At 38.6% G+C, this 15840-nt stretch overlaps 1 protein-coding gene across 6 annotated transcripts in view; it reads left to right on the top strand.

Annotated features, from left to right (window-relative positions):
- The window catches only part of LOC122549388 (polyamine-modulated factor 1-binding protein 1-like), a 508658-nt gene that overhangs the window by 197551 nt on the left and 295267 nt on the right, over nucleotides 1–15840 (top strand). For all 6 annotated transcript variants that reach the window (XM_043689125.1, XM_043689128.1, XM_043689124.1 and 3 more), the window contains 2 exons: nucleotides 2706–2864; nucleotides 4429–4512. In XM_043689125.1, the coding sequence (XP_043545060.1) occupies nucleotides 2706–2864; nucleotides 4429–4512 (243 nt within the window). The remainder of the gene's footprint in view (nucleotides 1–2705; nucleotides 2865–4428; nucleotides 4513–15840) is intronic.

Genomic DNA, 15840 nt, shown 5'->3' with positions numbered 1-15840 from the left:
ATACCAGTGTTATTTCATTAGCTTTAATTCTAATGAAGCAGGTCGGATTTTACTAAATGGGTGAATTCTCCAAGGTGTAAGGAGTATATTTGTGTAGTCATAATATGACTTTCCTGTTAACTCCCTTTGTCGATGAAGAGAATTAAAGCAAAGGATATCACATTGTACATATTGTAACACACACATTTTTGAGGGTGTAATATGATTACATTTACAAGCTTCTCTGGTCACCTAAGAGTAATTTAAGACAAAAATAGAAATTGCTGGTAAAGCTCAGAAGGGTCAATCGACCATATTACAGTATTCTCACTGAGCAAATTGCTGGAAAAACTCAGCAGGTCTGGCAGTATCCATGGAGAGAAGTTTAGAGTTAGTGTTTCAGGTCAAATGACCCTTCTGAGCTTTTTCAGCAATATCTGTTTGCTCAATGAGAATACTGTAATCTGATTGGCTACTAAGTCTGCTGGATGTTCATTACCGGAGGCTCACTTGACATAGTACCAGATTCAAACTGTCTGGAAAGGAGAAATCTGTACCTTAAAGATTGCTAGCTCTTTGTGGACATATTTTTTTCCAGCAACCTGTAGAATGTACGTCTTTCCAGTTCTCACCTTCTCAAGGAGTGAATAGCTGAGGAGTTGCTTCTCCAGTTATAGGCTGGTTCACTCCAATGCTTGAAACATTAAAGGAAAACAGCATGTGATTGGAGATGCAGTGAGGTGTTAAGAAAGATCAATGGTGGCAGGAAGATTACTGTCAGATGAACTAGAGCCACATTTGGCTGGGAATGTGCCTTTTGCTAGGGATCGTACCTATTGGCTGGGCTATGAGCTGACATTTTGCCAGGGGCCATGCCTTTTATCATGGCAGTGGGCTGTGCCTTTCTTTGGAGGCTATTTCTTCACAGCGTGGCTGTTGGCTGGATGCTTGTCTTTTTCCAGGAGCAAGGCCATCTGCTGGATCTGAGGATGGGGGTGTGGAATTTCTGCTGGCAGCATGTGAAAGAGGCTATCAAAGGAGAGAGGACTGTTTCATACCTATCAATGAAAAATACTTAGCTTACTGGGACCTAGGAAAACTTGAAATCACTAAGGTAATGAGTTCCTTGCAAATGAACATAGAATCTCTAGTTTATGGCTACCTAAGTCAGGAATTACTATACAGGGAAAAACAAAATGTAAAGGTTACGAATGTAATGAATTTGTGTGCAAATCATTAAGTTTAAAATTGAGTTTGCAGTTAAGAGCACTGAGTTATTTATATGTGACGTAATACATTAGCTGTGACATCTTCAGTCTGTGGAAGCTGTGTTAAGGTGATGGCTTTTTGGTGTAGAATATTTGTGACAACTGTTTGAGGAAGAAATTGTTTCACTCATACCGATGTTTGTGCAAAGTATTGTCAAATGGTTAGCACTGCTGCCTCACAGCGCCAGAGACCCGGGTTCAATTCCCACCTCAGGCAACTGTCTGGGTGGAGTTTGCACGTTCTCCCCGTGTCTGCGTGGGTTTCCTTCGGGTGCTCCTGGTTTCCTCCCACAGTCCAAAAATGTGCAGGTTGGGTGAATTGGCCATGTTAAATTGCCCGTAGTGTTAGGTGTAGTGGAATGGGTCTGGGTGGGTGCGTGTCGGTGTGGACTTGTTGGGCCGAAGGGCCTATTTCCACACTGTAAGTAATCTAATCTAACTATAAGTTTAGAAAATCTATATTATGTTGTGGATTTAAGTTTAATGAGACTTGTTACATATTGTGGATGTTGATGAATTCTTCTAATTCTATGGATGTGAGAGACCAAAAACCTCACAGATAATATTGCTATGTTACTGCATCACCTAATAGATGAGTTAGTGACAATGAAAAGAGAGAGCCCGAAAATCAGAAAGTAACTCTGAAGAAAATCTCAAGAAGAGCCCTTGGGAAAGAAAAAATATTTTGTGATTTGATGGAGTGCCTGTCAAGTGGGCTGCTTTGTCTTGTATAGCATTAAGCTTATTGAATGTTATCATCTAAGTGAGGAGTATTCAATCATATTCCTGAAGTGTACTTTGTAGATAGTGGTGTGGCTTTGGGAAGTCAAGAGATAAGTGTTTGCTGTAAAAACCAGAAGTGTTTGCTTCTGGACTGCGCTCATAGCCATGGTGTTCCACTACAGTTTTTTGTCTTTAGTGACCATTATGCTACAGTACATAGAAGAAGGGATTCAGCAATGATAATGCTTTTACATGTGAAAAAAAGGTGATTTTATGATTCAAATGCTCTCTGTCACTCAACAGCCCAAGTTTGAATGTTGTCCAGATCTTGCAGCATTTGGTGGCAGGTTGCTGGATTAAGTGATGAGTTGCAGTGAACATCTTCATTTTTGACTGTATGATAGAAGAAGCTTATTGAATCATCAGTTGAAGACATTTTGCCTGAGTAACGTCTGCTGCAGTGTCTTAGAGCTGAGATATAGTCACTCAATATGTTGTCATTGTCATTTATGAAATTTTTGATGATCAATTCTACCCATATCTGTTCTTTTAATTTGTTCAAAATGAATTCAAATCTTAATTTTGCCATGCAGTTGTTTTAGTCCAGTTTGTTGTTGATTAAAATATTATGCTTATCTATGATTTAATTACAATTTATTGTTACAATGAAATACAACTTCATTATGTCTTTTTCATACAATCATTATGCATTAAAGTGTATGTTCCTAATTAAAGGTTCAAAAGAAGAAAGGCACCATTATTGACCTAAAAGATCAAATAAAACAACTTCAACAGCAGTATAATGAAACAGTGGAAGAAAATGGACGCTTACGAGCACGACTTGAAGCTTGGATGATCACTGCACAAAGTGAACAAGATATCCTTTCAAATGAGGTGACTTCTTGAATTTTCATTGAATATTCAGGCAAATATATCTGAAATGTATACATTTTTGAAATGAGCAGAATATGGAGAGAATAGTTAAGAGAGCATATAGGATCTTGGGCTACGTCATGTGCTGTAAGGCAACAGCCATCAGGATCTTCTGGCCGAAAAGAAAATGGATGGACTGGGATTGTTTTGTTTTTGGAGCAGACGAGACTGAGGGAAGACTTGAATCAGATGTATACAATTATGAGAGGCATAGACAGAGTAGACAAGAAGGAGCTTTTCCCGCTGGTAGAGGAATCAATGACCGGAGGCCTAGCTTTAACGTAAGAGGCAGAATGTTTAGAACAGATGTGAAGAAATTAATTTTCACCTAGAGGATGATAGCAATCTTGAACTTACTCCCTGTAAGGGTGGTAAAGGCAGAAATACTAATAACATCAAAGAAGTACTGGTACTTATCATCTCAAGGTATAGAAGACTATGGTTGAAACTTTATTGCTGGAACAGCACAGCAGGTCAGGCAGCATCCAGGGAACAGGAGATTCGACGTTTCGGGCACAGGCCCTTCTATTGTGCCCGAAACGTCGAATCTCCTGTTCCCTGGATGCTGCCTGACCTGCTGTGCTGTTCCAGCAATAAAGTTTCAACTTTGATCTCCAGCATCTGCAGACCTCACTTTCTCCATAGAAGACTATGGGCCAAGTGTTGGAAAATGGGATTAGAATAGTTAGGTGGTCGTTATTTACTGGAGTAAAGGTTATGATTGTAATGAATGTGTGCAAATAATTAAATTTAAAGCTGAGTTGCAGTTAAAAGCACTGAGTTTTTTATATGTGATGCAACACGTTAGCTGTGACATCTTCAGAAGGGAGGAGGATCCCTATTATGCAATTCTTACTCATTGTTGGACAAAGACATTTTATTGGACAAGATTGCATAAACCAAACCCTCCTTCAGGCCCATCTTATGACACAGCTAGAAGACATAGAAATACAGAATACAAAAGAACGAGAATTATGCTGAACCAATGTAAAGGCCGCAGCGAGAGAAATTGTGTTCATGTCAGCTCACCAGACATAAGGAGTGATGTGAGATCTTTTAGAAGGTACACAATAGTTCAAGGGATGAATGAATTCAGCTACACAGACAGGTTGGAGATGTTAAGGTTGTTCTCCACGGAGTAAAGGAGATCTGATAGAAATATGCAAGATTATAACAGATTTAGAAAACATAGAAAGGTTGTTCCCATTGTCTGATAGTTCAAGGATTAAGAGACAAAGATTTGAGATTTTCAGTGAGAGATGTGTGGAAGAACTTTTTTTATGTAGTACTACATGATAATGAATTTAAAGTCACTGACTTTCAGTGTTTTGGAAATAGGTATGATCAATTTTTCAGAAAGAAATTGGACAGATTCTGAGGAAATACACTTGCAGTGCAGTGGGATTAGGGTGTGGGAACAGGCCTGACTAGAATGCTTCTCAACGAGCCAGCATGAGCTCCATGGACCAAATTGCTTGCTTCTGTGCTGTTCTGATTCTGAAAACATTTTCATCTTCACCTACAGGTCTTTTGCAAGGAAGATATAATCCACAAACTAAGAATGAAGCAGTTAGCTCAAGATGAAAAATGTAAAATAGTGGAGGAACAGGCAAGTTTTTAAAGTTTTGTTTGATGCCAATACAACATTTCATGCAAAAAAAACACGAGTTATTTTATTCTTAGGATTCATATCTAATTCCAGTAGACTTTTATTAAGATTGAAAAGTCTTCTATTTCATAGATTTGAAATTTTGTAGATATTCCAAACAAATGTCAGCTTGAGGTTTTGTGTAGTATCAATTTGTACTTTAATATTTTCCCTCAACCAGAATCCTACATTTATTCCAAATATCAATGGAGTAAAGCTTTATAGCAATTTTATACCTTTTGACACTAACTCCAAGCTGTTACCTTATGGTTTGTCATTCTCTTAAACTATCAAATACCTCCCGTAATGTGATGATTCAGTTATTTTCTCCAAAATCTTCATCAGGATTCTCGATTGGAAAAGCAGATAGAGAAGTAAGATTTCAATAAATCACACAAAGGAGCTAGCAAACAGAAATCCAGATTAGAGACAGAGAATTTTCAAATTTGTTATGGACTGAATACAAAAGGGCAAGGGAATTAGTATTAAAGAATGATGAAATATGACAAGAAAGATGAAAACGTTAATACCAGGAATATGATTAAACTAGAACTAGCATTGATTAAAAAAACAAGAGGAATGTAAGGACTATAGTCAAGGTGAAAAATAGTAGCAGTAAAATAAAAGAATGATGGGATGATGGTGTGGTCGTATTGGCACTGAATTGTTCATAAACCAATGTTCCGGGGATACTGGCTCAAATCTCAGCATGGCAGCCAGTAGAATTTTATTATAACAATGAATAAATATGGAATTGAAATGTAGATACCAGTAATGGTGACCATCAAACTGTCGTTGATTGTCGTAAAAACCCAGTTCGATCATTAATGTCCTGTAGGAAAGGAAATCTGCCAACCCTGTCCAGTTTGTACCACATGTGACTTCAGAATCTCCAGAATCCAGAGTATTGTGATTGACTCTTAACTGCTGTCTGAAATAAACTAGCAAGTCTCTGAGTTCAAAGAGCAGTCAAGAATATGCCTTGTTGGCCTTGTCAGTGATGGCACATCCCATGAAAAAATGAAAGATGAGAACTTCAAAAAAAATGTTTAGATAATATAGAAAGGAAATAATATCATCTTTTGTAAGGATATTAAAAATTTAATAATTGGATCATATTTTCACTCCTCCATTTCCAAAGGCAGGACTTAAAAGCAATCCAATTATTTTATTGCATTTCTTCAACCAGAAAGTTATAGGACAGACATCAGGCAATTCATAAACCCAGAAACAGTTTAGGGCTCCTGAAGCTAGCTTCAGGCAAGTTACATGTACATCTAAAATCACCTTCTATTCTTCATGATAAAGAATTTGATAAGGAATGAGGATGTTAACTTTTCAAAATAAAATGTGTTCATTCAAGTTTTTAAGTAACATGGCAAACAAAACATGATTAAAATCCTAATGTTTTGAAGTTACTTACTCCAAGGACCAAAAATAATAAGCAATTTCATAGCCTATCTTGGTGATCAACGAACTCTTCAAATCCACTGTTTTGGGAGATCACCGGTCTTATACTTTCAGGATGATTGTCTCCTCATGGCCCTCTTTCCCTCTGGGAACAAGGAATAGATACAAAACAGAAAAGGAGTAGAAATTATATTGAAGTGTCTGAAATAAATCAGTTCACAAATTAAACCAAATTAAAAAAGTTCCTGAAAGTTTATCCTTTCCCATCCTTAGTATGTTTATATTTTTTCCCCATTTTTAATTTCATAAACTGTCAAAGTTCTTAATTTCTCAGCAATCCTATGCTGGTTCTAATTCAGTGGTAGTAGGGTACAACAGGGTTATTTGAATGCTGGAAGTCTTTAGTGATCCCAGAAGTACAAATTTCTTAAACCAGAGATTGTTTTTAATGAAAGAGAAATTTGATTCAGTTGACGTACTTTGGCCTACGCATGAGCAGGTCAATCGACCAATAATACAGGAGGCTTACAGCCAAGTAGGATGAAATTAAAGTGTAAGTTAGGAAAGCATAGTGTGACAATTAAAAAATATTGGCAAATCGAATCAAGCAAAACCAAAGATGTTTTATAAATTGTAAAAGAACAAAGGATAACGCAGTATGATGTAGTGCTAATAAGAGATTATAAGATTATTTGTTTGTGCAGCAGCAAAGTGGGGGTGTGGTTCTTCAATTTATAAGACTGGATTTTACGAGAAGTTGTGGTCTTTATCTCCCCAGAAAAGTACTCGTTGGAGAGGGGTGGTGTGTGCTGTGCGAATCTGTATTTCTGTAACCATTTAACACTTTGAGAAGCTTTAATTGGCTTGAGGAGGTCACTGGTTGACCACTGATGAGATTGCATTCGGATTCGAGGAGCCAGCTGCAGCAAGGTATTGCTGAGGTCATTGTGAATGTTTGTGGGATGGCACTTACAGAGCCTCAGTTTGGCTCATGGAAAGATAGCATATCCAACAGCTCTTACTTCTCATGTTAATTATGGAGGATATAGAGCTGGTAAGAGAGGAAGCACGGTGGCAACTCATCTCAATCGGGAACCTGCTTACTTACTAATTAAGTGCTGCACCTTCGTGCTGATGTTTTGGGATTCAATTAGAAGATCACCGAACTCCTTCTACAGTATATGTAATTCTCTTTATTTACATAACAATTTGCTTATTTATTCTTCCTGCCAAAATGGACAACATCATATCTTCCCACAGTATATTTTATTTGTCACTTATTCTATAGAAATGCATCTGTTTGCAGACTGCTGATATCTGTCCCACAGCTTATTTTCCTGCCTACCTTTGCATTGCCAGCAATTTTTCTTTCTGAACATATTTCATTTTTATTACTCAGCACTATAAAGCAACATAAAATTACATTGAATATGTAGCACAGAAACTGGCTATTTAACCCCACCAAGCCATATAGGTGTTTACACTCCACTTAAGCCAATTTTATTGGATGATTAATTAGTCTCACTGATCCAAGCCAAATTAGAATCTTTCTGATATATGTTCCTGAGCAAACATGATTGTGCAACACAACAGTTGTAATTAAACAATTTTTTAAAAATTATTTTAGTTTGAGCATCAAGAGAAGCAGATGGAGCAACAACATCAGAAATACATAGCTTCTGTTAACATAGTTGAAAAGCAACAGCAAATAATCCATTCTCTAGAAAAGGATCTTCAAACTGCCATGATTGCAGAAAAGGAAATGGCTGCTCAGGTAAAACAAGAATATTAGTATTCATCACAAGACTTCTAACTGCCTTATGAAAATGCTCTTACTTAAAACTGAGGGTATTACTGTTCTAAACTGGATATGTTCAGTCCTTTGCCATTTAGTGTAACTACTGTGAATCATATAACGTCACCTCTGAAGCATCAAAAACTTCTTCCAAAATTGGATTTATACGCTGAATATAAAATATGAGCTGTCAGAGTTTGATGTCTGTGGTTGTCATTTTGAAATGTGAGAAATAATGTATGCTGGTAATTCAAATAAATTCTTTGTGATACATTTTATTGAATAAATTAATTGTAAACATTATAACTGAATGATTTTTGAGGCATGCATCCAAAGTTTGAACTTGGGATGCTGCTCCCCTCTCGTATTTGGGTGTCGTATTTCTTCACAGGCATCTTTTGATCTCATGTTTACGTGGGATCGGAGCAAACCCCCTCTAATAAACTGCATTCTTTACGCAGGCCACCTGGGTGTCTATACCACACATTATTGATCCACGTCTTCATTCCATCCTCATTCACTGGACAGTGCACAAAGTCTCCTGCAGCAAAATACGTTTGCAGCATTGCTGTTTGTTTGAAAAATTATCATAGCCTTAAATTTTATTTTGTCGGGCATGCAGTTTAGAACTACTGTGAACCTTGTCCTGTGATATTCACAGGGATTATTTCCATGCCTTTCCATTCCACAGTTCAGTCACTGGGTATATTGAAATTCACGGGCGTTTCATCCACGTTGTCGAAGTGACACAGCAGACACTTCTTGTTTTGAGACCACCTGATAATAAATTTCTGGAAATTGGCAACTTTTGGCATTGAGAGTTTCTGTTATTTTCTCTGTAATCTTGTTAATCTGCTGGACAACGAAAATATTTTGTTCCATAGTGGTATTAGGCAAGAACTGTCAAAAGCTGATTGGGTGCAGATGTTCATAGGTAAAGGGATGACTGAAAAATGGGAAGCCTTTGTAAATGAGATAACAAGAGTCCAGAGACAGTAAATTCCTGTTGGGGTGAAAGGAAAGGCTCGTAGGTGCAGAGAATGCTGGATGACTAAAGAAATTGGGAGTTTGGTTAAGAAAAAGAAGGAAGCATATGTCAGGTATAGGCAGGAAGGATTGAATGAATTCTTAGAAGAGTATAAAGGTAGTAGGAGTATACTCAAATGGGAAATCAGGAGGACAAAAAGGGGGTATGAGACAGCTTTGGCAAATAGAGTTAAGGAGAATCCAGAGGGTTTTTACAAATACATTAAGGACAAAAGGGTAACTAAGGAGCGAATAAGGCCCCTCAAAGATCGGCCAGGCAGCCTTTGTGTGGTAACGCAGGATATGGGGGAAATACTAACTGAGTATTTTGCATCATTGTTTACTGTGGAGAAGGACTTGGAAGATATGGAATGTGGGGAAATAGATGGTGACATCTTGAAAAGTGTCCATATTACTGAAAAGGAAGTGCTGGATGTCTTGAAACACATCAATTTGGATAAATCCTCAGGATTTGATCAGGTGTACGTGGAACTCTGTGAGAAGCTAGGGAAGTGATTGCTGGGCCCCTTGCTGAGACATTTGTATCATCGATAGTTACAGGTGAGGTGCCATAGGACTGGAGGTTGGCTAATGTGGTGCCACTGTTTAAAAAAGTTGGTAAGGACAAACCAGGGAACTATAGACCAGTGAGCCTGATATCAGTGGTGGGCAAGTTGTTCGAGAGAATCCTGAGGGGCAGGATTTACATGTAGTTGGAAAGGCCAGGACTGATTAGGGATAGTCACCATGGGTTTGTGCGTGGGAAATCATGTCTCATGAACTTGATTGAGTTTTTTTGAAAAAGTAACAAAGGAAATTGATGAGGGAGAGCAGTGGATGTCATCTATATGGACTTCAGTAAGGTGTTTGACAAGGTTCCCATGGGAGAATGGTTAGCAAGGATGGAATACAGGGAGAACTAGCCATTTTGATACAGAACTGGCTCAAAGGTAGAGCATGGTGGTAGAGGGTTGTTTTTCAGACTAGAAGCCTGTGACCAAAGGAGTGCCACATGGATCGGTGCTGGATCCACGACTTTCCATCATTTATATAAATGATTTGAATGTGATCATAAGAGGCATAGTTAGTAAGTTTGCAGATGATACCAAAATTGTAGGTGTAGTGGACAGCGAAGAAGGGTACCTCACATTACAATGGGATCTTGATCAGATAGGCCCAGTGGGCTGAGGAGTGGCATATAGAATTTAATTTAGATAAATACAAGGTGCTGCATTTTGGAAAAGCAAATTTTAGCAGGACTTATACAATTAATGGCAAGATCCTAGGAGTGTTGCTGAACAAAGAGACCTTGGAGTGCAGGTTCATAGTTCCTTAAAAATAGAGTCACAGATAGATAGGATAGTGAAGAAGGCGCTTGGTATACTTTCCTTTATTGGTCAGAGTATTGAGTGTAGGAGTTGGAAGGTCATGTTGCAGCTGTACAGTACACTGTTTAGACCACTTTTGGAATATCGCGTGCGATTCTGGTCTCCGATGTGAAACTTGAAAGTGTTCAGAAAAGATTTACAAGGATGTTGCCAGGGTTGGAGGATTTGAGCTATAAGGAGAGGCTGAATAGGCTGGGGTTGATTTCCCTGGAACGTTGAAGGCTGAGGGGTGACCTCATAGAGGTCTATAAAATCATGAGGGGCGTGGATCGGATAAATTTACAAAATATTTTCCCTGGGGTGGGGGAGTCCAGAACTAGAGGGCACAGGTTTAGGGTGAGAGGGGTAAGATATAAAAGGGACCTAAAGGGCAACCTTTTCATGCAGAGGGTGGTATATGTATGGAATGAGCTGCCAAAGGAAGTATTGGAGACAGGTACAACTGCAACATTTTAAAGGCACCTGGATGGGTTTATAAATAAGAAGGGTTGAATGGTATATGGGCCAAGTTCTGGCAAATGGGACGAGGTTAGGTTGGATACCTGACACAGACAGAGCTGCGTACAAATTGGAGTAGATGAGAAATTAATAATGATATGTACACAACAAATAAAAACCAACAGAAAGGTAAATGGCACCATGGGTCAGAAGAAGCAAATCTTGAGTTAGAGAGAGGAGTACAGAAATGGGAGAAATGAAGTGCTTATGCCTGAAATGTCAATTGTCCTGCTCCTCGGATGCTGCCTGACCTGCTGTACTTTTCCAGCACCACAGTCTCGACTCTGATCTCCAGCATCTGCAGTCCTCAATTTCTCCTACCATGACTTTAAAGTTCCCCTCCAAAGCATTCACCATCCTGACTTGGAAATCTATTGCTGTTCCTTCATTGTCGCTGGGTCAAAATCCTGGAATTCCCTCCCTAATGGCATTGTGGGTCAGCCTGCAGCAGATGGACTGCAATGGTTCAAGAAGGCAGCTCACCATCACCTTCTAAAGGACAACTAGGGTTTGGGTAATAAATGCTGGCCAACCAGCAATGCCCACATCAGACAAAAAAAATGAATAAATAAATAAATAAAATTTGGTGATAGACCATTTTATTTTCAATTTAATAGATATTAATAGACAGTTATTTAAAGTTATTTCTGCTCAGCTGGATAATATTTCTCAGCCTGGCTTGTTCAAAATGGACAATTTGTCTGAGACCTTTTGAAAGTCTATGTACCATTTGTTTAACATTTTACATTATCAGTCCACTGTCTTCCTTTGTAGCAAATATGGCAGTGTCTGCTGTGCCAGGCTGGGGCTGCTGAGTCCCACCAGATGATGCTAAACACAGAATTCACCACCATGACATATATCATTGTTTTACAAAATGAAAAACTGCCACTCGAGATAAAATCTACGAATGGCATGAAAAGTAAAAGAACTGCTCCATTAAAAAAGTAATATTTCTATCTGAGAAATTTAAATTTAATAACCATTATGAAATTTATTTTGTAATTCTTCTCTTCACTTTCCCTCACTGTTTAATAAATTTTTAATTAACCTTATATAGTTAATGTACCTGTACGTCACAATTGTTTTCCCATCTTTCATAAGTAAAGCATATCAGATATAGGTATGTGATAGAAGTATGGTAAAACAGAGCTAAAGATGATTCTCTTTGCTTTGTGCATACTACAGATTTGCTCTGATACTATGGCGAAGAAAAAGGATGTTGTGGGACTGTGCGATTATGCTTAGGTTTTGTAGGTGAAGTGAAATGAAGTGTAGAAATGTACAAACAGTCCTTTGATTTTATTGAGGTCGCAAGTTGCCATCTTTCCTTCCAGCTGCAGCGAGCTTGAAAAGTATTTATTGGTAATTTTCAGTGCTTTTTCCATAGAGTAGAATGGCTGCTGCACAGAGGCAGCCATTCCAATGTTATGAATGTGCTGACCTGCATGCGAAACTTACTTAGTTCAGCAGAAGGTGGTTCAACTACCTTCCATCTACAATAAGGTTCATTCAGTCCCTTTTTTTTATTTTGGTACAATACGCAACCCATTTCCATGTGGAATGGGAAAACAGAGTAAATGCTTGAAATCCAAAATAAAGACAATATCTAATGTCACAAATAAAGACAAAATCCGAAATAAAGACAAAAGCAGCAGGCAGAGACTTCGAGGAGTGTTTTGGGTGAGGTAATTTTTTCCTATGAGACAGAGGAGGTTCTCCTCCCTTTCCTGGCAGCAACCTGTGCTTCCCAACTGACATGTGCCTACCCTGCTGCGAGTGTAACACATGTGGCTGCAGTGTGAAAACCTTTAGTGGCCAATAATCCACCAATTAAGGCTCTCATGGCTCCTTCCATCCCAAATTAATTCAGGTGGGACAAGGGTGAATGTGTTGCTAGCACGCATGGAGTCTGGTGAACTTTTCTTGCCTCCTGCCTTTAATCCATCCCAAATATCCATCTTTGCCCAATATCCTTTAGCTTATCAAAAATCTCTCTTTGTCAATTTTAAAATATACAACTGGTCTAACAGTTGCCAAATTTATGTAAAGAGTTCCAAACTTTAACTGTTTTGCATATCTAGAAGTGTTTCCTGAATTCATTCTTGAAAGGTCTGGTGATAATGTTTTGACAATTCTACTTAGTCCTCAACTCCCCAACCAACAGAAATAGTTCCCCCTTGTCCACCCTATCTGTTTGTTTTAATATCATGAAAACATGGATCAAACCACTCCTTAACCTTATAAGTTCCATCACCTGTAGTTTGTGTACTTTATCCTAAGTCTTTCACCCTTCAATCTCAGTATCACTTTGGTAAATCAATGTTACACTTCCCCTGAACCCGATTATATCCTTCATCTGGTGTGGCACCAAGCTTGCTACAGCACACAAAATCTGGTCTAGCTAGAGTTTTGTGTAATTGAAGCATGATTTCTACCTTCTTGTACTATTGCATGCTTGATATAAGAGGATAGCATTCCATTATCCTTTTCCATCATTTTCTGCAACATGCTTTGCGATCAATATATCTGAATTCCCACGTTTACTTGACCATCCACTGCTTCTAATTTTTCGATTTACAAAATGCCTTGTTTTATTCTTTTTAGATTCAAGTGGATGATTTCTCATTTTCTACCTAGAAATGCACTTCCCACAGTTTTGTTCATTACCTGAAATACCAAAATTTCTTTGTAATGCCACTCTTCCATCCATACTTCCAGTCTCAACAAAGTTTATATCATCTGTAAATCTGGATATGTAATTTCTGTCCCATTAACTGATGATGGCAGATACTTTGCAGGTGTTATGGGAAGCCTTCTGTACATGAGAATTGGCAGAATTGTTAGTGAACGAAGAGGTCAATTCTCGTACAGGGGTTTGAACACTTGGGAACAAGAACTGTAGTCTGCCTGGCCTTTGGTGTAAGTAAATCATTTTGTCCATTATCTGCATCTTCCTTCATCAGCCTCATACTCAGTTGTTTCGAACTTCAAGGTGTGTTGTGGCTGTTAGGCTCCAGCAGTCTGCTTTAACAATCTATTGCCCCAATTGTTTGCCAATGTCAGCTAGGAGGAGCTGTCTTTGCAGCTGCTGTTCTTTGAAATGTTGGCAAGATGCACTCTGTTTTTCTTACCAGACCATAAAACATTTCCAGGACAACTGATGTTGTCAGAGAATATTTTCAATGTTGTGCAGATTGTCTTTGTTGAAGACTTTATTGTGATATGTTTCTGCCATCTTATGTTCATAATGTCTCAAAGATTAATGTTGCTGGAAGTGTAAAAGCAATCACATTTGTCTTCTGTGTAGAATCTGCTCTATTTTAATTTATGAATTTTATTCTTCCTATGTGCTATATTTTGTTCTCTGGTTTTACTATCTAGTGTCGAGAAGTGTGGTGCTGCAAAAGCACAGCAGGTCAGGTAGCATCTGAGAAGCTCGAGAATCGACATTTCAGGCAAAAGCCCTTCATCAGCCCTTCCTAATGAAGGACTTTTGCCTGAAACGTCAATTCTCCTGCTCCTCAGATGCTGCCTGACCTGCTGTGCTTTTCCAGCGCCACACTTCTCGACTACAATCACAAGTATCTGCAGTCCTCACTTTTGCCTTACTATGTAGTGTGCCTATTTACTCATTATAAGTAAAAAACGCTGGACAAGAATGTTTAAGTACTTACTGTCTCAACTTTTATGAACCAAAGCAGATATTCTAAACCCCAAAAAAACTTCTTTCCCCTCTATTTCATTTATGCTTCACTTTATTCATGACTCGTCTCCTCATTTTTACTGAAAAGTAGTCAAAAAGAATCTGAATACGTAAGAGCTGAAACAAGGTATATACCACTTTGGTTTGTTTAATTAATGATATTGCCAGAATTTGTAGTAGTAAGTAAGAAGTGTCAGCATTCATGTTATTACTTCTCCAAAATTGACAGCATCTTCTGAAGCCCACACAAGAGCAATTAAATATGGAAATCCCAAAATTGCTTTTCGTGACTCTCTGTGGCAAAATTAGTTTTAAACGAGACATTGAAATAGCGAGCTAGTCAGAGACCAATTAATAAAGAGAAAAGTCCATCCCACATCAGTCATGTGCTACACATGGCATTAACAGTTTGCATGCTGGAGTTCCACCCCTCACAGAGAAGGAAGTAACACCCCCTGAATCTCAGACTCTCTGGCACTGCTGAAATTCAGAAATGGGTGCTGCCAGAACAAACCACTGAACTGATGACAACTTGGTGTTTTACAAAATTAATCTTGCTGTACAAACCTTTGAAAAATGGCATCTTTTTCAATGATCTGTGCCTGGAACCTAAAGCCATGGTATTCAAAATTACTACTTAACAGCCACATTTTCTTGAAGAAATTTATTTTTATTTATGGAAAGACAAATTTATCCACAATGATATGAAAAATACAGCATATTTTACATTTTGAAGTTATGAAAGTTGAACTGTCTGTTAGCCATAGATAGTCATAGAGTCATAGAGATGTACAGCATGGAAACAGACCCTTCGGTCCAACCCGTCCATGCCGATCAGATATCCCAACCCAATCTAGTCCCACCTGCCATTACCCAGCCCATATCACTCCAAACCCTTCCTATTCGTATACTCATCCAAATGCCTCTTAAATGTAGCAATTGTACCAGCCTCCACCACTTCATCTGGCAGCTCATTCCATACACGTACCACCTTCTGTATGAAAACGTTGCCCCTTAGGTGTCTTTTATATCTTTCCCCTCTCACCCTAAACCTATGCCCTCTAGTTCTGGACTCCCCAACCTCAGGGAAAATGTTTTGTCTATTTACCCTATCCATGCCCTTCATAATTTTGAAACCTCTATAAGGTCACCCCTCAGCCTCCGACGCTCCAAGGAAAAGAGCCCCAGCTTGTTCAGCCTCTCCATAGAGCTCAAATTCTCCAACCATGGCAACATCCTTGTAAATCTTTTCTGAACCTTTTCAAGTTTCCCAACATCTTTCCGATCGTAAGGAGACCAAATTTTCACGCAAAATTCCAACAGTGGCCTAATCGATGTGCTGTACAGTCGCAACATGACCTCCCAACTCCTGCACTCAATACTCTGACCAATAAAGGAAAGCGTACCAAACGCCTTCTTCACTATCCTATCTACCTGCGACTCCACTTTCAAGGAGCTATGAACCT

Source organism: Chiloscyllium plagiosum, chromosome 4 (assembly GCF_004010195.1).
Source record: "Chiloscyllium plagiosum isolate BGI_BamShark_2017 chromosome 4, ASM401019v2, whole genome shotgun sequence".
Classification (NCBI taxonomy): Eukaryota; Metazoa; Chordata; class Chondrichthyes; order Orectolobiformes; family Hemiscylliidae; genus Chiloscyllium; species Chiloscyllium plagiosum.
The sequence above is the reverse complement of the archived record's forward strand: the minus strand, read 5'-3'. Positions and strand labels throughout refer to the sequence as shown.